General features: G+C 49.3%; 1 protein-coding gene across 1 annotated transcript in view; it reads left to right on the top strand.

The window, feature by feature from the left end:
• The window catches only part of NCBP1 (nuclear cap binding protein subunit 1), a 729,105-nt gene that overhangs the window by 183,255 nt on the left and 523,707 nt on the right, over positions 1-22,143 (top strand). Inside the window, exons 12-13 of the mRNA XM_086961848.1 lie at positions 5,450-5,514; positions 7,895-7,957. Of these exons, the coding sequence (XP_086817974.1) occupies positions 5,450-5,514; positions 7,895-7,957 (128 nt within the window). The remainder of the gene's footprint in view (positions 1-5,449; positions 5,515-7,894; positions 7,958-22,143) is intronic.

Here is a 22,143-nt window from a genome sequence, read left to right as displayed (position 1 = left end):
TGAAACATGCTGGAGACATCTTTAAGGAGACCACAAGGGCAAGGATAATAAACCCCAGAATTGATAAAAAATACAAACCAGCACCTGTGGACCCTACGTATATCAAGGGACAGTTGCCGTTGGACTCTCTAGTTGTTTCCAATGCTCGTAAAAGAGCTAACTCACAAACAACGGGTGATGCTCCTCCCCCTGACAAGGAATCTAAAGTGCTAGAAGCATCGGGGAAAAGGGTGGCAGCTCAAGCGGCCAATGTCTGGCGAGTCTCCAACACAGGCGCTCTTAGCCAGATATGACAGGGCTCATTATGATACACTCGAGACCCTGTTACAACACTTGCCGGATGAGTATAAGGAGGCAGCAGAGATGCTAATACAAGAAGGGAAGCTTATATCAAACGCATGTATTAAGTGTGCGCTGGACGCAGCAGACACTGCAGCCAGGGCGATTAATACAAGTGTGATGTTACAAAGACATGCCTGGCTGAGAATCTCCGGCTTCAAGCCCGAGATGCAAACCACCATACTCAATCAGCCAGTTAACCCTGATCACTTATTTGGCCCAGAGGTGGACACCACCTTAGAAAAAATTTAAAAGGACACAGACTGCAAAGTCTATGGGGGCTCTACAGTCGCAGCAGTTCAGGGGTGGTTCTTTTCGTCGCTCCAACAATAGAGGAGCTTCCAGTGGCCAGCTGTCCCAGCAGACACAATACAGTAAAGGAGGCACGCAGACCACCTACAACAAACACAATAGGGGTGGCTATTGTGGAAACCGCACCAAGGGCAGAGGTTGTGGAAACAGCAGCTCCCGATCCTCCGCCACTAACAAACAGTGACGTCTTGTCACTGCCCCCGACCATACCACACCGGTCGGGGGGAGACTACAACAGTTCCTGCCGGTCTGGAAATCCATCACTACAAACAGGTGGGTGAGGCAGCTTATCCAGTACGGTTATTGTCTGGAGTTAACATCCACTCCACCCAACATACCCCCTAGACACCATCCTATGTCCGCAGAGCATTTGCAATTATTGCAGCAGGAGGTAGTCGGCATGCTGCAAAAAGGAGCCATAGAGCTCGTGCCTGTGGAACAAAAAGGTACAGGGGTGTACTTGCTGTACTTCTTGATCCCAAAAAAGGATGGGTCCCTCAGACCCATACTGGACCTCAGGCCCCTAAACCAGTACATTCTATCAGAACACTTTCATATGCTCACATTACAACAGGTTCTACCGTTACTCAGTCAGGGAGATTTCCTCGCAACACTAGATCTGAAGGATGCATATTTCCATATACCGCTACACCCGTCACACAGAAAATATCTCCGATTTACCATTCAGGATCAGCATTATCAGTTCAAGGTCCTCCTTTTCGGAGTGACGACAGCACCCAGGGTGTTTACCAAGTGCCTGGCGACAGTGGCTGCACACCTACGGAGACAGAACGTTCACGTCTACCCTTATCTGGACGACTGGCTTATCCAGGCAAAGTCGGCCCAGTAATGTGCCGCCCACATGTCCCACACCATTCACCTTCTTCACGATCTGGGGTTTTCACTGAATTATCCAAAGTCCCACCTTCAGCCCGCTCACGTACGGCAGTACCTGGGTGCGACAAAAGACACTCTGGCAGCCAAAGCACAGCCAAATTCAGTGAGGATCAACTGCATGCAATTGCTGATACGGAAATTCAAACCACAAAACTCGCTTCCAGCACGAGTGTTCATGCAGTTGATAGGCATGATGGCCTCCTGCATCTTCATAGTCCCGCACGCGAGGCTACACATGCGTCCGCTTGAGGAGTGCTTAGCACGTCAGTGGAATCAGGCTCACGGACAATTGAAAGACCTAGTGTTGGTGAGCGGTCGCGCATACAACTCTCTGCATTGGTGGAATCCACAAAACCTTTGCAGGGGCCGACAGTTCCAGGAGCCTGTGCCACAGATTATACTGACTACGGGCGCAGCTCATGTACCCCACTACACAGTGCAGGGACTATGGACAGCACAGCAGAAGAAGATGCACATCAACCTTTTGGAACTGATGGCTATCTTCATGGCAATGAAAGCATTCGAAGTACATTTGTGCAACAAGATTGTGTTGATCCGGACGGACAACATGACGGCCATGCACTATATACAGAAGCAGGAAGGTGCACACTCTCCTCAGTTGTCTCATCTGGCTCAGAGCATGTGGAAGTGGGCCATTCAGAGAAACATCTTCTTCATGGCAGAACACCTCCCAGGCAAGGACAATCTGATGGCGGACCTGCTCAGCAGGCACAGCCACCAGATGCACGAATGGGAGATACATCCATCAGTACTCCAACCGTACTTCCAGCAGTGGGGTCATCCAGAGACAGACCTGTTCGCCACAAGGGAAAACGCAAAATGCCAAAGCTTTGCCGCCAGGTTCCCACACCCACAGTCGCAGGGAAATGCGATATGGATGAACTGGTCAGGCATATTTGCGTACACTTTTCCCCCAGCCCCACTAATACCGCTGGTGGCACGCAAGCTGAAGCAACACTCGATGACTCTCATCCTGGTTGCTCCGACGTGGGCATGCCAACCATGGTACACCACGTTTCTAGAACTCTCTGTGGTACCGCATCAAAGGCTGCATCTCACGACCAGGCTTTTGACGCAGAGCCATGGCGACATTCAGCATCCAGATCCGCAACAGCTCAACCTGGCGGTCTGGCTCCTGAGGTCTTAGAATTTGGCTACCTCAACCTGCCTTATGGATATCATAAGGGAGGCAAGAAAGCCCACCACCAGAGCATGTTATGCGGCAAAATGGAAGCGGTTTGTCATTTATTGTGCCAACAATGACATTAATCCGCTAGATGGATCTACTCACAACATCATCTGTTATCTGTTACATCTATACAAATGCAATCTGGCCCATGCTTCCATTCGTATACATTTGTCCGCAATAGCAGCTTATCTCCAAAACAGGCAGCATCTCTCACTTTTCAGAGTGCCTGCCATCAAAGCTTTTCTGGAGTGACTCAAACAAGTTATTCCTCCTTGACACCCACCAGCGCCTGTGTGGAACCTGAATGTGGTCCTCACCAGACTGAGGGGTCCACCTTTTGAGCCTCTACACTCATGCGAGATACAATTCTTGACATGGAAAGTGGCTTTCCTAATAGCAATCACATCGCTACGACGAGTTAGTAAACTTCAGGCACTAACTATCCAGGAGCCATTCATACAGATTCACTCCAACAGGGTGGTACTGCGCACTAACCCTAAGTTTCTGCCTAAAGTGGTTTCACAGTTCCATATGAATCAAACTATAGAACTGCCAGTGTTTTTCCAAAATCCTGAGTCAGTGGCAGAGAGAATGCTCCACACACTAGACGTCAAGAGAGCTCTAATGTACTACATAGATAGGACAAAAGATTTTAGGAAAACAAAACAACTGTTTGTTGCCTTTTCACCACAACACAAAGGCAACCCCATTTCCAAAGCAGGTATAGCCAGGTGGATCGTTAAGTGCATACAGATTTGCTATCAAAAGGCTAAGCGCACATTAACGGTTCCCCCAAGAGCCCACTCCTCACGAAAGTTGGGGGCCTCCATGGCTTTCCTTGGACACATTCCTTTAGAGGAAATCTGTAGAGCAGCCACAAGGTATACCATACACACATTAACAAAACACTACTGCGTAGATGTGCACTCCAAACAGCAGGCAGCTGTAGGGCAGGCTGTTCTAAAAACACTTTTTCAGACTGCTGCAGCTGGCACGGGCGGCCGCCGCTAATAAGAGGGACTGCTATATATTCTATGCACAGATATGAATTCAGCAGCCCACATGCCTCGAACCGAATATGCTACTTACCAGTATGCATCTGTTCTTGACATGTAAGGCTGCTGACATTCATATTGCCCGCCCTCCTCCCCGGCGCCTATAGCGGCTGCAGCACTCAGAATTACTCTTAGCATGGTCATCACTTACTGTATTTCACTCCATCTCTGCCACAATGGCGAAAAACAATCTGAGGATGGAGTGGATGCCCATGCGCACTGTAGTCCAGGGGAGGAGCCACCTATCTCGTGATACTTCGAAGACTCTTCCAGGACAACAATGTGCAATCATCCGGACCCAACACTAGGCGGCGATCTATGCACAGATATGAATGTCAGCAACCCTACATGCCAAGAACAGATGCATACTGGTAAGTAGCATATTCGTTATTAGTGTAACTCAAGGGCCTACAATTTTAACGCTTCTGGAAGGGTCAGATATTTGAGGCTATGACCTTAAGCTCGTCATTCAATTAGTCCCTGAGTCAACTGATTTAGAACAGATTTTAAAGGTAAAATACCTTTTTAGAGTCTGAAGAATAGGCATTTGAGGTTATTATTTTAATCAGTACTGCACATATGTCTGTGAAAGCAACCCCTAGTGAGTTAATAAGTGCCATAAAGCATTGCAATTTGTTTCAATGCACACACATTTTACTGCTTTTTTTTTATTTGAATGTGACCACATTCAATTGAATATATGTATATCACCTGTGTCATAGGCAAATCTATTTCCACTACTAAAGAAAATCTTGTCGTGCAGGTTACCTGTAAATAAAGAAATCCACGAAGCTCGAATGAATTACGCTTAAACCATCCCAAATCTAAGTCCTTTCCAATTCCCAGCTGTAGTTGGACAATAAGTCTCTATAATGTTACTACCACCTGTCTTCACTATCAATGCTAAACTCCAGCATTGCAGGGATGTACTAATAATCAGCTACTTTCCTAGACAATGGTAGTGTCAAAGTGTATGCTATTTCCTATATGTAACGTCATCAGACCAAGTGGCTTGTTTTCAGAGATGAAGATAGAACTCTGTTTGCTAGGAAATGAACTAATTCTTAAGCTCCAATCGGTTACTGGTATGGACTTGTAATATGGTCTTCACAACGTTGTTCAGAGTGGGACTTACAACTAAATTCAAACATCCACTCAGATGCAAAATAGTCCCCCGTCCCACCAGCCCCCCTTGTTCTTGAATCTTTCTCCAAGTTAGTGTACCCGACGCCTGCAGTTCCTCTTCAGCTTTCTGGTGTTAGTTCGCATAGTAAAGGGCTGGCGTTTGATCTTGGATAAGCTGGGCCGATTTAAATGGGGATGTGAGCATTATATGAGCTGTCTGTTATATTTAGGAACTACAATTGCCACAGTTCAGGTTTGAATAAAACGGTGTCTGAAGCTTTGTAATGTGATCTAAAAAAAAACATTCTTTTACAAATTACCTGTCCTTACTCCCTTGCTTCAGTACTATTGTTGCTTTTGTCACCCATACCTTTGAGACTCCAGTCCGTTTGAATTCGCAACTTTTCTTTGTATTTGTCTTTTGACTTGTTAGGCCCTCACTTCTACGACAATGTGTTTACAATTATTTTATTACCCTTGCTGGCATGTTTTCCTTAAGTGATCTTTTCAGCTTGCACAAGCAACAGAGATGATGTACATGCGGATGGACACAATGAATATAACCAGTGTTGACAGGTAACATAATGCATTATTTCATCTTGTGAAAAGAGGAATTCTACTGGGTTTAAAATAATTTTGTTCTTGATCATTTAGCATGCGCCTTTAATTTGCAGTTCCCAAAAGACAGTAGATAAAGTTTAATGTAATTCTTTATCTTTGAGGATTTTATTTAAAGATAATTACTCTTTTACTCTCTTATTTTCTATCTGTCTGAGGGTTCAATCACCAGGTCTTGACTAGAGGTGTCTTAAAGGTCTTGACCGCCTGCCAAGGTCCACTGTGCTCATCTGTGGCTCCATAACAGACTAGAAACCGATCATGTTTTTGGCTTATGCCATCTGTGTATTTATTCTGACTGTCTTCCTTCACGCAGACCCCAACCACAGGTTAAAAGGCTTAGAACGAGGGACAAGGAACCACATTTTCTTTATGTAATTTTTATATGGGGTACAGTGTGTTTCTATATATGTGAGGTTGTTTGTCAATTATATAAAGATATAACCTGATAAAGAATAAAATGTTAAATGTACCTTTTGAATTCACATTGTGAATACATTCGCTGACTTGCTGGCTAGACATACATTCAGACACATAATGAAAAGTGATTATTTCTTTGTTAGAACGATACCGTAGGTCAAGATTAATCCCCATAGCTTTCCACTGTTGAGGTTTCATAGATCTGCCTGAAGCCTGATACCATATTTTGGACTGTGATTTGCTGTGCCGGTTTCATTGATCTGCATTCAGTGGTGCCACATGCTAATCATGCACTTTTTGGAGAAAATATCCCTAGTTACTTCAGAGTTCCATCAATAAAAACTTAAACATGGTCTGATATTTGGGTGTTTGGACCCCTACTGCCACTGCACAGCATGTTCTAGGGCGGGTTTGTTCAAGGCTGACTTGTTGCCCATTGGTCTAATTGCCAGAGGGCACTCCCTTTGTGACTTGACTCGTCCTTTTGCACTGCTGCAGTTTATATTTTCTATCCTATTTTGGTCAGGGCACAAGACCCGTATTGTGAAATCTTTTTAGCCCATTTCTCAAGGAAAATTATTAAGAAGCTTCCTGGATTTAGGCACCTGAGTAGAAGCTAGCATGTTGACTTCTACGACATAGTGAAAAATGGGTGAAGTGTAGCAATATTTTCAGTACACAGTCTGACACATTTTGATTCTTCCAAATGCAGTATTTGCGGATGGTTGTCTCACAAGTTTGCTCTTTCCGCTGGATACCTGTGGTTTTTGATACTGTGAGTCGGGGTACATTCCTGCATGCTGACATCTCATATTCCATCCATGGGAAGAGTCGTGGAATTGTTTTTCCTCTTTCCAGACATGCCTGGTGCATACAGTTGGCAGCTTCCAGATTTGATCCCATCCCATTGTTTTGGGAAGTTTTAAGCTACTACCCTGACTGGCTATATTTATTCTTGCCTGAAGCTACTAGGAGATCTGCGGCCAGAGGTCTACATTAATGGAATATGATCCTTTACTCCGCACGCATTTACAACGTGTGCCATTACCCCACATGTTTTACTCCCTGCCATCTTTTACAATGCCAAGCTTTACACCGCAAACCATTACAACGCTTTGTCCATTACAATGCAATTTACTATTCTAACTCCACCGGTGCGTTGTAATGGAGAATGCGTTTTATTGGTTTGTGGTGTAAAGCCCTGTGTTGTAAAAGATTTGGCGGATTAAAAAAATGCGGGGTAATGGACTGCGCTGTAACGCAGTCGTTGTAAAGGATGTTTACCACATTAGTGTGCCTATTGTATTGTACCCGTGTTTATATAGCACTTACCATAACCTTGTGAGGCATAAAGTACTTTCCTGAATAGTCACCTTGTGCTTTTTATATAGCTCTTCGTACCCCTAGCAAGATTGTGAAGTGCTCAGATTCTAATGTATTCTACCAGCATATCGTGGATAAAATATTGTCCTTCAAAAATGCAGAGTGATAGTTAAAACTATATGTAGGTGAATATAGGTTCACTATACACCTCCCAAGAAATATTTACCTTTATATTTACATCTTCTATTTTTTAGCACAACGTTTTGCTTAATTAGTTGTTGAACTGAGAGACTGCAAATTTTGTGGTTTGTAAAATTAATTATCTTCACATGCTTTGTAAAGTTTATGGTGTAATTCAGATTTGTGCTTTAAGAACCCAAATTGGAATTTTGCTAATTTCTCCTCCTTTCATCCTGGACTAGTCTGGTGGACTGGCTCAGTAGTACTCTTTCTGCATATTGTGGCCATGTTTCAGTGTGGAATAGCACTGTTTGATCCCTTATTGCTTTCTGGTATGTTAAGCATGCAACATGTTTGATTATTTGGTTTATTAACCTGTTAAAACATGTCAAACATGTTTTTATTTTATTTTAAGGTTGGTTAACTGGTTTTCTCACCATCTGAGTAACTTCCAATTTCGCTGGAGCTGGGAAGATTGGTAAGTGTGATTACTTGACATATTTATGGAAGAAGAAACTTAATTTTGTATTTTACTTATCCATATAAAATCCTTTAAATACTCAGTTAATGAAGCACTAAATGTTTTGTAAATTGCAATACCGGCTTTAATTTGCTGTGCAAACTCAGCCATATATTCATTATGTGAGGTTAAAGGTGTAAAAGTTGTTCTCCAACATTGGTTATTTGATTTGTGTGCTTGAATCATTCCCCATCGGCGGGCTGGAAATCCGTGGTATATTTAAATAGCAGTAAATAGTGTTACATTTGCTGGAGGCCTGAACAGCAGTGCTTGTTTAGTAGCACATGCAGCTCATTTGAAGCAAACCAAACGTCTGCCTGTGAGGTGGAAGCGTCATCTTTCTACTCCCCTTGGAGGCCACCACACCTCAGATTTCAAAGCACTAATGTGCAAAGAGTATGCAACAAATGGGAGTGTTGCATGGGCATATGTGAAAGGTTCCGACGTGGAGAACTGGACCTTCAGGAAGTAACTTATTATTTCAAATATTCACATGCTTGAATCAGAATAGTAAGCCGTATAGATCTGTCAAAACCCCTTTCAGATGTCCATGGGGCACACAGGCACTACTAGGCCAACCGTGAGGTTTTCGGGCTTTTTACTTCAGGGCCCGGCCTACGATGGATTCTGAGCAACTGTGCCTGGTACCCCTTCTGCACGTGAATCAGTGGTAAACGTGTTGTAGCAGTCCAAGGCTTCCTCTGGCAGAGGGGTATATGAAGATTAGTGAATACAGGCTTGCAACTGAAAAAGCACACACCAGCAGCTTTCCAGCCAAATATTCGCTTATGCAAAAAGAGAATTATTTTATCTCTACCACTAAGGAAAAATATAACTTTTACAAACAGTAAAACCATTCCCCTTGAGGTTGAGGCTTTAGTGTTTCAATTGCAGTTCCCTGTTCCACTCACTCCTTGCTTTAGCGATAGTAGTCATTCAGCATTCACGGTTGGCAACATCCACAGAATGCCATATTAACAGTCCATGTCTCCACTCTGATTCTTACATTTAAGTCAAGTGTCATATTACACCAGTGCTCTCAGCACCAAGTTCCCCCTGAAGATGATAGGCCCAAAAGAAGTCTTACCCACTTTGGTAGGAATCAAGTGTGCTGAATCCTGGAGTGCACCCTGCCCGTGGGCGCTCACTGGAGCTCAGTTCCTGATCAGCTGAGTTTGCTGCACGTGCACTCAGTCGCTGCACATGGCAGGCTTTCCCGCACTGTTGTACTCCAGCAGTGATCGGAGGTTTTCTGCACTCCTCCTGCATGCTCTCATGAGGGGGCTGGGGGTGGAGGGGGGGGGGGGGGGAGGGTAGTGTGAATTTGATGCTCTAGTTCTCGACCCCACACTTTGGTATCTGAAAGAGACACGTTAGTGATAGATTCCTTACCTTAGAATATCCCCAGGCGTCAGACTGGATCCGGAAAGTTTTTGCTTAGCAGTACCACTGCGCGTCAGTAGGTGGCGTCCTGCGGCTCCGCGTCCGTCACTGAGTTGTCGGCACCGAGATGACGTCATGGAGAGTACTTAGGCGCCACCCATGCTTGCTGACGTCAGTTCTTTCATTTTCCATGCCAGCAAGCGCAGATCCGATTGAGCACGTACCTCAGACACTTGTTGACCGCTATTTTGAGACTTTTGTCTCTTCACTTTTTTACCTGATTCACGTAGGGATGCCCGGCTTTAAGTCTTGTGGGGCCTGTCGCCGAAATATGTTGGTGGCTGATCCCCATGATGTTTACCTCTACTGCCTGGAGACCGATCACGACTCCCGAGACTGCCGTGTCTGTCGTGCCATGGCCCCCAAGGCCTTGCTGGAGTAGCATCTTAAGTTGCTTGAGGTCCGGCACTCGTCACGTTGCCGCTCCGGATCTAGGGGCCGTTCCCAGGACTGCTCGCGCGACCGGAGCCGTCGCTCCTCAGGCTCCAAGTCTTCGCCTTCGGATTCCGGTAAGCAACGCCATAAAAAGAAGTCGAAGAAACGTGTTTGCTCTCCGTCCCCCCGCCGCTCCTCAGAGGCATACGAGGGGGACAGGGGCTGCACCTCTGCGGCTCCTCTGGAGCCTGGGAGTCCCGTAGCCTACCTGCCATACCTGGGTCCGTCGGCGACTCCCGAACAGATGCAAGAGTTCCTTGCTGCTTTGGACCGCCTTTAACGGCCTCGGGCTCCCGCCGGCGTGCCTTCGGGCCCCGCGGTCCCGTGTCCAGATCCTGTTAGCCCGGCGGCTTTGCCAACGGCGCCACAGGATCCTGCGCCTGCTCTGGCGCCACGAGCTGCAGCGCTGCCTGCTCCGGCGCCGTCCTCTGCTCCACCCCGCGCCACACTAGATGCCGTTCATCCCACCCCTGCCCCGGTTCCAGGACCATTTTGTTACGGCCTGGGATCCTCAGTGGGAGGCGGTTCCGGCCCGGCCAGCGCTGTTCTCGGCACCGTTCGTTCCTTCTGCCGCCGCGACCGCCCTCCTCTACGCAAGAGGCGGACGACGACTGGGACGGTTCCGAGGACTATCTTGCCCGGTAATGTGATTCTGAGCAAGATTGGGTGGACGACCTGGAAGACGCAGGCAAACGGTTTCTTCTGACCCGGGGTTTGCTTCTCCTCTGCCTGTTATGGAGGAGGGTGTTTCCTACACCGTGGTGCTCTGTCGGGCTGCGGAGGCTCTCAACCTCTACTTCCCTACAGTAGCCCTCAAAACCAATCTCCTTACGGAGGAGCTCCAGACGGCGTCTACATAGTCGGAGCTGCTGCTTCCTTTCAATGAGGCCCTCACTGAAGTCCTCCTGGGCACTTGGTTGCGGCCGGCCACGGGGGCACCGGTGGATAAAAACGTCGCCAGGCGACACGCTTTAAGGACTCGTGGACCACAGCCAAGTCCTTGGGTCTTTCTACGAAGAGCCCTGCCACTCCTGGGTTTCGTTCCTTTCGTGGCCAGGGCAGAGGCACCCAGGCACGCTCCTCCAGCAAGCCTGTGTAGAACCAGCCTCAGCGCGGCCGTGGCTTACGCAGGGGCGGTCTGGAAACCAGTGTGCAGATCTGTCCACCTTTACCCCCGCTGTTTCCTCCTCCAAGCCTTCCTAATCTGAGCTTCAGGGAGCACCCCATGCCAGTGGGTGGCAGGGCCCGCCACTACTGGTGCGAAATTACATCGGACAATGGGTGCTACAGATAATCGGCCAAGGTTACTCACTTCCCTTTCAGTCCTCCCCTCCAGCCATGCCCCCTCGGTACCACCGCATGTCTGGGGATCATTTGGCTCTTCTCCGCCAGGAAGTCACAGCCCTCCTGGCCAAGGGGGCCATCGAGTGCGTTCACGGTCAGGGAGTGGTTGTTGTTCCCACCACTTTCTGGTTCCCAAGAAGGACACGGAGGGCCTGCGCCCCATCTTGGACCTCCGGGATGTCAACCGCTTCCTCCGGAAGGAGAAGTTCAAGATGCTGACTCTGGCTCAGGTCCTGGCTGCCCTGGAGACTGGATTGTAGCGTTGGACTTGCAGGATGCTTATTTTCACATTCCCGTCCTGCCGACCCACCAGCGCTACCTGCGATTCACGGTAGGCCAGGAGCATTTTCAGTTTGCTGTGCTCCCCTTCCGCCTTACCAGAGCCCCTCGGGTGTTCACGAATGTGATGGCGGTGGTCGCAGCTCATCTGCGCAGGTCAGGGGTGTCGGTTTCCCCCCTACCTCGTCGACTGGTTGTTGAAGGCGGGCTCGCCCCAAGCAGGCGTCACCCACCTTCAGACTACGGCCGACCTGCATTTGCTGGGGTTCTCCATCAACGTGCCGAAGTCGCACCGGAGTCCCTCTCAGAAGCTCCCCTTCTTCTGGATTTGACGCTGTTTCGGGTTATTCACCCGAGCAGCGAGTCGGGATATTCAGGCTTTGCTTCCGATCTTTCAACCTCTGTCCCAGTGGGCGCTGCACGACACTTGCAGTGGTGGCTCGTGAATCTCGATTGGGTCAATGGCAGATTCCCCAACCGGAGCACACAGTAGTGACTGATGCGTCCCTCCTGGGATGCGGAGGCCACCTGGGAGAGGCGGAGATCAGAGGCCTCTGGTCTCCGGCAGAGTCCTGGCTCCATATCAACCTTCTGGTGCTTCGGGCAATCTGACTTGCACTGAAAGCATTCCTTCCCTCTGTCCGGGGAAGTGTAGTGCAGGTTTTTACTGACACCACTGCCATGTGGTATTGCAACAAACCAGGCGGGTGGGGTCATGGACCCTATGTCAGGAGGCTCTGCGTCTCTGGACATGGCTGGAACATCAAGGCATTACCTTGGTGGTTCAACACCTGGCAGGTTCTCTGAACGCCAGGGCGGACAAACTCAGTTGCCGGTGCTTGATGGATCACGAATGGCGTCTGAACTCTGACGTGTGGTGCAAGGTCTCTTTCTGCAGTGGGGAGAGCCTTGGTTAGATCAAATCGCCACTGAAGAGAACGCCCAATGTCATCAGTTCTGCGCGTTGGATTTCCCAAGGCGGCACTCGCTCGGAGATGCTTTTCATCACGAGTAGAGTTGCGGTCTGTTGTACACCTTTCCGCCTATACCACTTCTGCCCAGAGTGCTGAAGAAGTTTCGGTGCGCCCGGGCCTAAGTCTTCCTTGTGGCTCCGAATTGGGCACGAAGATACTGGTATCCCGAGCTACTCAACATGGCGATCGATCCCCCAATCCGACTGCCTCTTCGGGAGGATCTTCTGTCGCAGCAGCAAGGGATGGTCCTCCACCCGAACCTGTCCAGCCTCCACCTCCATGTGTGGAGATTGAGTGCGACAGTTGATAGCCTACGATCTTCCTCCCGAAGTCTGATGTCATTCTGGCAGCCAGGCGTCCCTCCACTAAAACGGTATACGCCTGCAGGTGGAACAAATTTGTGGCATGGTGCACAGCAAAGGCTGTGGATCCCCTTTCTGCCGCTCTTTCAGAGGTCCTTCTGTTCCTTCTATCCTTTGCCCATCAGGGCTCTGCTCTGGGCACTATCAATGGTGGATCAGGGGGATAATGACCCCCCTCCAATCATCCCTAGGGAGGGCAGGGTTCCCATACCCTTAACTGTAAGCATCAACCCCTGGAGAACTAGAGGCCACACAAGTGGATTAGACTTCAGTGAGGACATTGGGGACCACCCCAATGAGGAGGACAGCCTTATAGCAAGGCTGGCCAAAAGATTTGAACTAGAATTCAGACTCCTGGCTCTGGAAAAAGAAAGGAAAGAGATGGGTTTAGCACCCATCAATTCAAACATTAAGGATAAAGACTAATCTTATGATCCTAAAATCCCGAAAGAGATTGTCCTTAAATTTGAGGAGGATGAGGACATCACCAAATAGTTCACAGACTTTGAGAGGGCTTGTGACCCGAGAAAGGTGAAGCAACCTTTCTGGGGGGCACTCCTGTGTGAACGGTTCTCTGGTAACTGCAGAGACAGGTTTCCTTCCCTCTGGGCCAGATGCAGGGTCATATGACCTCATAAAGAGAACTCTGAGGTATTTGGACTCACCACTGAGGAGTACAGAATTCCATTCAGGGGGGCTCACAAAACCCAGAACCAGTCCTGGATTGATTTTGTAGACTATTCAGTAAAGACACTGGATGGTTGGTTAACTGGACACAATGTGGATGACTTTACTGGACTTTACAATTTGTTCATGAAGGAACATATATTAAGTAATTGCACAAATGAAACGTTACATCAGCATTTGGTAGGCCTAGGTCTAATTTCTCCCCAAGAATTTGGAAAGAAGCAGACCACCGGGTCAAGACTAGGGTGACCAGGACAACCACTGGGGGTGACCAGAAGAAAGTGGTTACAAAACCTCCCCAGGGGAAAGGTGGTGAGAATCCCCAAGATAATGAGTCTTCCAAAGGGCTCCAAAAACCTGCAAAGGGGGGTGGGTCCCAAACTACTTCCTATGTGCCTCAGCCCTATAGGGGGGAAGAACTTTGATCCTTCTAAGGCCTATTGTGATAACTGTAAGAAGTTGGGACACTTAACTGTAGACAATTCTTGCCCTCACAATAAGGCCCCTAGTTCAACAGGTAGAGCTACCTCTGGGGTAGCAGGTCTATAGATGGGATCAACAGTGTGTCCAGAGCAAATCAGGTTGCACACTGAAGTAGTTCTAGTTTCAGAGGGGGAAGTTGAGTTTGCCACTGTCGCTGTGTGGCCTCCCAACTTAAAGAAATACTTAAAGTACCCTTGGATCAATGGAACTAGGATAGAAGCTCTGAGGCAGGGGTCTCCAAACCGGTCCTGGAGGGCCGGATCCATGCCAGATTTTTAAAATTACTACATGTATCTCAATGGGGATATCCCAAAAATCTGGTATGGATCCGGCCCTCCAGGACCGGGTTGGAGACCCCTGCTCTGAGGGATACAAGGGTCTGTGTCACTATGGTGAGAGATGCACTGGTTTATCCTGAGCAATATTTGATTGGGCGCACTTCCCCAGTCACCAATGCTGACAGTTACCACTAATCATGCAATGGCTAAGGTGACATTAGACTGGGGGGATGGGGGGGGGGGGGGGGGGCGTTGAGTTTACTGGCCTGAAACAGGTAGTGGTCTCTCCAAAGCGACCAGCAACATGTCTGCTTGTTAATGACCTGGAAACCTCAGCCTGGGCTGAGGTTGAATTAAAAACCCATTCAGCCATGCTGGATATCCCTGAATTGGTGTGTGTAAACACAAGAGCACAGAGGAAAAAGTCAAGTTAGAACCTGAAAGTATGACCCAACCCACCACGAGAAAAGGTAAGGCGATTGGGGAACCAGCTTTTGTACTGCAAACTGATCAGGACCCCTCTCCTCGGGGAGAGGACTTGGGCACCCCAGAGGGAACAGAGCCTATGGAGCTTGACCCTTACCAGGTTGAACTCTTGGGCCCAGGGGGACCCTCTAGGGAAGAGCTGTGCCCGGGTCAGCAAGACTGTCCCATTCTTGAAAGCCTGAGGCAGCAAGCTGATTCAGAAGAAAAAGGTGATGTCAGTGGTACCCACAGAGGTTATTGGGAAGAGTGAGTTCGAGGCATGTGGGCTGCTGAATTCATATCTGTGCATAGATCGCCGCCTATTGTTGGGTCCGAATGATTGCACATTGTTGTCCTGGAAGAGTCTTCGAAGTATCACAAGATAGGTGGCTCCTCCCCTGGACTACAGTGCGCATGGGCATCCTCTCCATCCTCAGATTGTTTTTTTCCGCCATTGGGTTCGGATGTACTTTCTCGACTCTAGTTCGGAAACTTTGTATTGACTCTTTCCTAAGGCCAAAAGGCCTTCGAAGCGTCGGTATTGTCTCGTTCGGTGCCTGTTTCTTTTCCAGTTCTTCGAACCGGACGTCGGAAGCTGCTTCTCGCTTTCGACACCAAAGGCCCAGACTACGACGACGATGGATCGGAGCCCGTTTGAACGATGCCCCGTCTGTAATTCAAAATACCCCCACATTGATGTGCACCCAGTGTGCAATAAATGTTTGTCCCCCGAGCACGACGAGGCCAGCTGTATGGCCTGCTCGAAGTTCCGCTCCAAGAAGACGCTTAAACTTCTACACGCAGCAAGACAGTCATCGCAAAAGTCGGCGCCCGAGCCGGTCAACATCTTAGAGGCTGGTGACGAAGAAGGCGCCGAAGAAGAAGAGGTTCCTGAAGAGCAGTCCGAACCAGCGTCTGAGCATGACTCCAACTTCGAGGTGGATGAGCAAGCTGAGGAGTACGTCCACGAAGAAGATGTCGTCGAGGTAGGGGACGACGAAGGGGCCATCGGAGCCGTCTATGACGACTCCAGTGATGAGCCAGGCCCAACCGCAGTAGCGGGGCCTATAACTGACATTACGCTCCCTACAGCTCAGGTCGAGGCATCGCCGAGAGGCCTTAGCCAAGATCTTCCTTTACATTCTATAGCCCCGCCTCCAAGCCAGGCTAAGAATACATCCAAGGAGCCATCGGTCGATTCTTCAAAATCGAAACCGAAACCAACGGAGCCGAAATCGAAACGGAAACTACTTAAAATGGTGGTCGGTTCGACGTCGACGCCAGTCCAATCAAACTGTAGACAACCCTTCGGCATCGAAAGGGGCCGTCGCCTCGAAGACTGGAGCGTCGAAGCAGAGCTCGACCGTCCAACACGTCACCTCGACGCTGTCCGCGTCGACGTCGACGCACAAACATGGCGACAAGGCCAAAGGCCTCCAGACCAAGAAGGCCGTCGAGCCGAAGATTTCAGCGCTCAAGCCACTGCTGAGCAAACCACTCGAGTCGAAATCCAAAGCCGAACCGAAACAGCAAGTGTCGCCGGGCATGCTACACACCGGGAGCTCGAGTCGACGCAATCAAGCAAGCGTCCTACTCAGGCCCCGAAGCAGCTTGAATCGACCACTGCGACAAGCTCCAAAAAAGTCGGCCACCCTCCGATTAAGTTCGGTCTTCCGCCAACGGCTCGAGCGAAGCATCTCGAACACCACAGAGGCACCGACCCTTCAAAAACGTCGTTGGCGCCTTCGAAGCCCACCCCTGAAGGGGTTGTGTTCCACGAACCCTCGTACGACTAACAGTCGAAACTCTTCATCGACTCGGAATCAGGCAGGCTAACCATCCACAAGCGAAAGATCGCACCTGAACATCCCTTGGAGGGTTACAAAATTCCTCTTAAACGGAAGGACTCTGCCACCTCACCAGTTCTCTTTGAACACGTTCAGGACTATTCACAACAAATGGCATATTCTCCAGCACAAAGCGAGGAGGACATGGGTGAAGACTATGGTCAAGCGGCCTTCACTTATCACGCTGACACTGATCAGGACGAACCACAACAGTGGTCTGAGGCTGTAGATCAAACTGTAGACCCTGATGATCCACAAGCTCAGTCCTACAGCGTCAAAACATCGCCAACTGAGGACACGGCGGCGTTAAACGCTTTGATAGAGAGGGCAGCCCTCAACCATGACGTGGAAATGCACGCAGAACCTGTGGAAGAAGATTTCTTGTTTGACACTTTCTCCACCTCTGAAAGATCCACTAAGACTTTGCCTATGCTTAAAGGGGTCCTCAAGCATGCTGCAGACATTATCAAAGAACCCACGAAGGCAAGGGTTATCAACCCATGGATTGAAAAAAAAATAGGCCTGCTCCAGTGGACCCCACCTACATCAAAGGCCAGCTCCCATTGGACTCCCTTGTAGTGGCCAATGCCCGCAAGAGGGCAAACTCACAAACAAGTAGTGACGCTCCACCTCCGGATTAAGAATCAAAGATTCTGGAGGCGTCAGGAAAGTGAGTGGCAGCACAGGCTGCTAATATTTGGAGGATTTCAAATACACAGGCCCTGTTGGCTAGATATGACAGGGCTCCCTACGACACACTAGAACAGTTGTTGCAACACCTGCCTGATGTTTACAAGGAGGGAGCAGAAATGATTATACAGGAAGGGAAGTTGATTTCTAATGCATCCACCAAATGCGCACTAGACGCAGCAGACATGGCAGCTAGGGCCATCAACACTAGTGTAATGCCAAGACGTCATGCATGGCTCCGCATCTCTGGATTCAAACCCGAGATTCAAACAACTCTGCTCAACCAGCCGGTTAACCCAGACTTCCTTTTTGGTCCCGAGGTAGACAACACTCGAAAAAATAAAAGACTCCGACAGCAAAATCCATGGGGGCTCTGCAATCTCAGCAGTTTCGGGGCAGTTCCTTTCGTCGCTCCGGTAATAAGGGAGCCTCTAGAGGACAGGCTTTACAGCAGGCCCAGTACACCAAAGGGAACACGCAATCCACCTACACAAAGCATTCCAGGGGTGGATACAGTGGGAACAGCGCCAAAGGCAGAGGACGTGGCGATAACAACGCCAGATCCTCCGCTCCCAACAAACAGTGACGCCTTGTCACTGCCCCCCCCGACCATCTAACACCTGTCGGGGGAAGACTCCAGCAGTTCCTGCCAGTCTGGGAAGGCATTACCACGGACAGGTGGGTGAGACAAGTTATCCGATACGGCTATTGTCTAGAACTAACCTCCACCGGCCCCCCCCCCCCCCCGCCCCCCCAAACATATCCCCAAGGCACCGTCCTATGTCCGCAGAGCACATGCACTTATTGCAGCAAGAAGTACTCTCCATGCTGCAAAAAGGGGCAATAGAGCTCATGCCTGCAGAAGAACGAGGTACAGGGGTGTACTCTCAGACCCCTCAACCAATACATACTTTCAGAACACTTTCATATGTTAACCTTACAGCAGGTACTGCCGTTGCTCAGTCAGGGCGACTTCCTAGCGACCCTGGACCTCAAGGATGCATATTTCCACATTCCCATTCACCCAAGTCGCAAGAAATATCAGGTTCACCATCAACAATCAGCATTACCAATTCAAGGTCCTGCCTTTCGGGGTCACCACTGCCCCCAGAGTGTTCACAAAGTGCTTAGCGACCGTGGCTGCGCACCTTCGAAGACAACATATTCACGTATCCCTACCTGGACGACTGGCTCGTTCAAGCCAAGTCAGCCCAGCAGTGTACCAGCCACATGTCGCGTACAATTCACCTCCTTCACAGTCTAGGGTTCTCCCTCCTACACAGTCACACCTGCAGCCCGCCCATGTGCAACAGTACCTAGGGGCAACATTGAACACTCTGACGGCAACTGCGCAGCCGAACTCTGCCTGGGTCAACATCATGCAGCTGCTCATTCGGAGGTTCAGGCCTCAACAATCGCTCCCAGCGTTCATGCAGCTCATCGGTATGATGGCATCCTGCATATTCATAGTCCTGCACGCGAGACTGTACATGCGTCCCCTTCAAGAATGCTTAGCACGACAGTGGAACCAGGCTCCTGGGCAACTAAAAGACCTAGTGTTGGTGACCGGTCGTGCTTACAACTCTCTGCATTGGTGGAATCCACCAAACCTTTGCAGGGGACGACCGTCCCAAGAGCCTGTCCCACAGATAGTGCTAACGACGGACGCATCTCTCCAGGGTTGGGGAGCGCATGTCCTCCATTACACGGTGCAGGGACTATGGACAACACAACAGCAGAAGATGCATATCAACCTGTTAGAGCTGATGGCAATCTTCATGGCACTGAAAGCGTTCAAGTTGCACCTGTGCAACAAGGTCGTGTTGATCCGGACGGACAACATGACTGCCATGTATTACATCCAGAAACAGGGAGGCACACACTCCCCGCAGCTCTCACTTAGCCCACAGCATGTGGAAGTGGGCCATTCAGAGGAACATCTTCCTCATGGCGGAGCATCTCCCGGCGTAGACAACCAGATGGCGGACCTGCTCAGCAGGCACAGTCACCAGATGCACGAGTGGGAAATCCACCCCTCGGTACTCCAGCCATACTTCCAGCAGTGGGGTCATCCAGAGATCGACCTCTTCGCCACAAAAGAGAACGCAAAATGCCAAAGCTTCGCCGCCAGGTTCCCACACTCGCAGTCTCAGGACAATGCGATATGGATGAACTGGTCAGGCAGATTTGCGTACGCTTTTCCCCCAGCCCCACTCCTACCACTGGTGGCACGCACACTGCGGCAGCACTCCATGACGCTCATCCTGGTTGCTCCAACGTGGGCACGGCAGGCTTGGTACACCATGTTCCTGGAACTTTCAGTGGTGCCTCACCAACGGCTGCGCCTCACTCCCAGCCTCCTCACTCAGAGCCAACGAGACATTCAGCACCCAGATCCGCAACAGTTGAGCCTAGCAATTTGGCTCCTGAGGTCATAGAGTTTGGCTACCTTAACTTGCCCCCTGAGTGTATGAACATCATCAAAGAGGCAAGGCGACCTACAACTAGGGCGTGCTATGCAGCCAGATGGAAACGATTTGTCATATACTGTTCCAACAATGACATTAATCCGCTAGATGCGTCCGCACAGAACATCATATGTTACCTGCTGCATCTGTACCAATGCAATCTAGCGTATAGTTCCATCAGGAAACATTTGGCTGCTATGGCGGCTTATCTTCAGAACAGGCAGCACCTTTCACTTTTCAGAGTTCCTGCCATCAAAGCCTTTTTGGAGGGCCTTAAAAGAGTGATCCCTCCCAGACACCCTCCTTCGCCTGTCTGGAATCTAAATATCGTTCTCACCAGGCTCATGGGGCCCCCCTTTGAGCCTCTCCATTCTTGTGAGATACAGTTTCTTACATGGAAAGTAGCTTTTCTAATAGCCATCACATCGCTATGAAGAGTCCGTGAGCTTCAAGCCCTGACAATTCAAGAGCCCTACCTACAAATTCATGCTAATAGGGTAGTGCTGCGCACCAACCCCAAGTTCATGCCAAAGGTCATCTCGCAGTTCCACATTAATCAAAACATAGAACTGACAGTTTACTTTCCAAACCCAGATTCAGTGGCAGACAGAGCACTGCACACCTTAGATGTCAAAAGAGCTCTCCTGTATTACATCGACAGGACAAACGACTTTAGAAAGAATAAACAACTGTGTGAACGTGGGTGAAGGGACGACCGTGACACCAACTGTAGGATTTAACGAGGGTTTTGTTTTAATAGATCTTAAGGGTTTGGTGACAAACGTCTTTCGTGTCCTTAATGTTAGTCTCTCCCGCGCGAAGGTACTGGGGTCCGTGGCGCTGCATTCTACAGTTTCCTTCCCAGGAATATGGTTCCTCACTCCAGGCACAGAGGGTCTCGCCACATGAAAGAAAAGACCAACAAGACGGAAGGCCGTTAGGACACAGTCCTTCAATAGGGTTGCACCAGGGGGCCCAGGGAGTGTGAGGTATACACCCGGTGTATCTCTTTAACAATTGCCGTGCTCAGTGTAGGAGGTGTTGGGATAGAAGGTAAAGGAGGGTAGGATTTGGGGGGAAGGTAGGACTGAAAGGGGTCAATGCAGCGGGAGCGGAAAGTACAGTGGCGCTCTAAGCACTAGCGTTACGCTTGCCCACCTAAGGCGCCAAACGCCGCCGTACCTGTGTCAGCCACACTCCTCCCTCGGGAGTGTGGCACGGCGGTCCGCAGGGTCGTTGGCCTCCTGGCTCGCCTCGTGGTTCGGCTTCTCCTTCGGCTCCTTTGCAGTCTCCCACTTCGTTTCTTCTGGTACCGTCTTCTGCTGAACTCCGATTCTCCGTCTCTCCTGGTCCCGCCTTCCTCTCCGCGGTGTTTCCACACCCGGCATACAGGACTTCCTCCGTTTTGACCAATGTGGTCTCAGTGACGTCACGAAGGGCCGGTGCTTCCTCCTCGTAAGTTGACGCCCATTTAAAGGGCCCGTTTTCCTCGGTCTCGCTGGCAGTCTCGTTTCCGTGCTTCCACTCGAAATTCTGTGGAGAAGCCGGAAACGACAAATCAGTATGGGTCGGGCTCCACCATTCCCGACGGGTAAGGACTCCGGATTTACAAACTGTTTGTTGCCTTCTCTCCACAACACAAAGGCAACCCTATTTCCAAATCGGGTATAGCCAGATGGATTGTTAAATGCATACAAATCTGTTATCAAAAGGCTAAACGCACTTAAACAGTTCCCCCAAGAGCGCATTCCACACGCAAGCTAGGGGCATCCATGGCTTTCCTAGGTAACATTCCTCTAGAGGATATATGTAGAGCAGCCACATGGACCACCATACATACATTTACCAAACACTACTGCGTAGATGTTGCAAGGGGGAGGTGGTCCACGAAAGGAGACCAAGTCCACATTAGTTTTCACTGTTTGTTTGTTGATGCTAACACACTCAAGAAAACTCTGGACCTACTGAGTTTTCAAACAACAAAGTCTTTAGAGGGGATGATGAGTGTGTGGAGTGTTACATTTTAAAATCCTTAGGCTCAGTCCTTTTAAAATGAAGAAGATCAAAGTAACCAATTCTTTGTAGAAAAATAGCTCTTTATTTGTGATGATACAAACGTGGACAGCCGACACGTGTTTCGCCCCTGTGGCGAATTGCGCCAGGGCTTTCTCAAGGCTGTAATAAATCACAATAAAAACGGGTGTAAGTGTCCATCAATCAAAAAGAAGAAAAGAGAAAACGCCTAAGACCCCAACAAACCGTGCAAGGCTATAGAAAAGAAAGTGGATTTAAAGTGCAAATTCCTTGGCATTTTAGTGCCGGGAAAAGAAAGTCCCCTTTAAAGAGGAGAGTGTGTGCGCGCAGGCAGAGAAAATCAGTCAAGAAAAGA

This window comes from Lissotriton vulgaris, chromosome 3_1 (assembly GCF_964263255.1).
Source record: "Lissotriton vulgaris chromosome 3_1, aLisVul1.2, whole genome shotgun sequence".
NCBI lineage: Eukaryota > Metazoa > Chordata > Amphibia > Caudata > Salamandridae > Lissotriton > Lissotriton vulgaris.
Note: the sequence above shows the minus strand (reverse complement) of the source record. Positions and strands in the feature narration are given on the sequence as shown.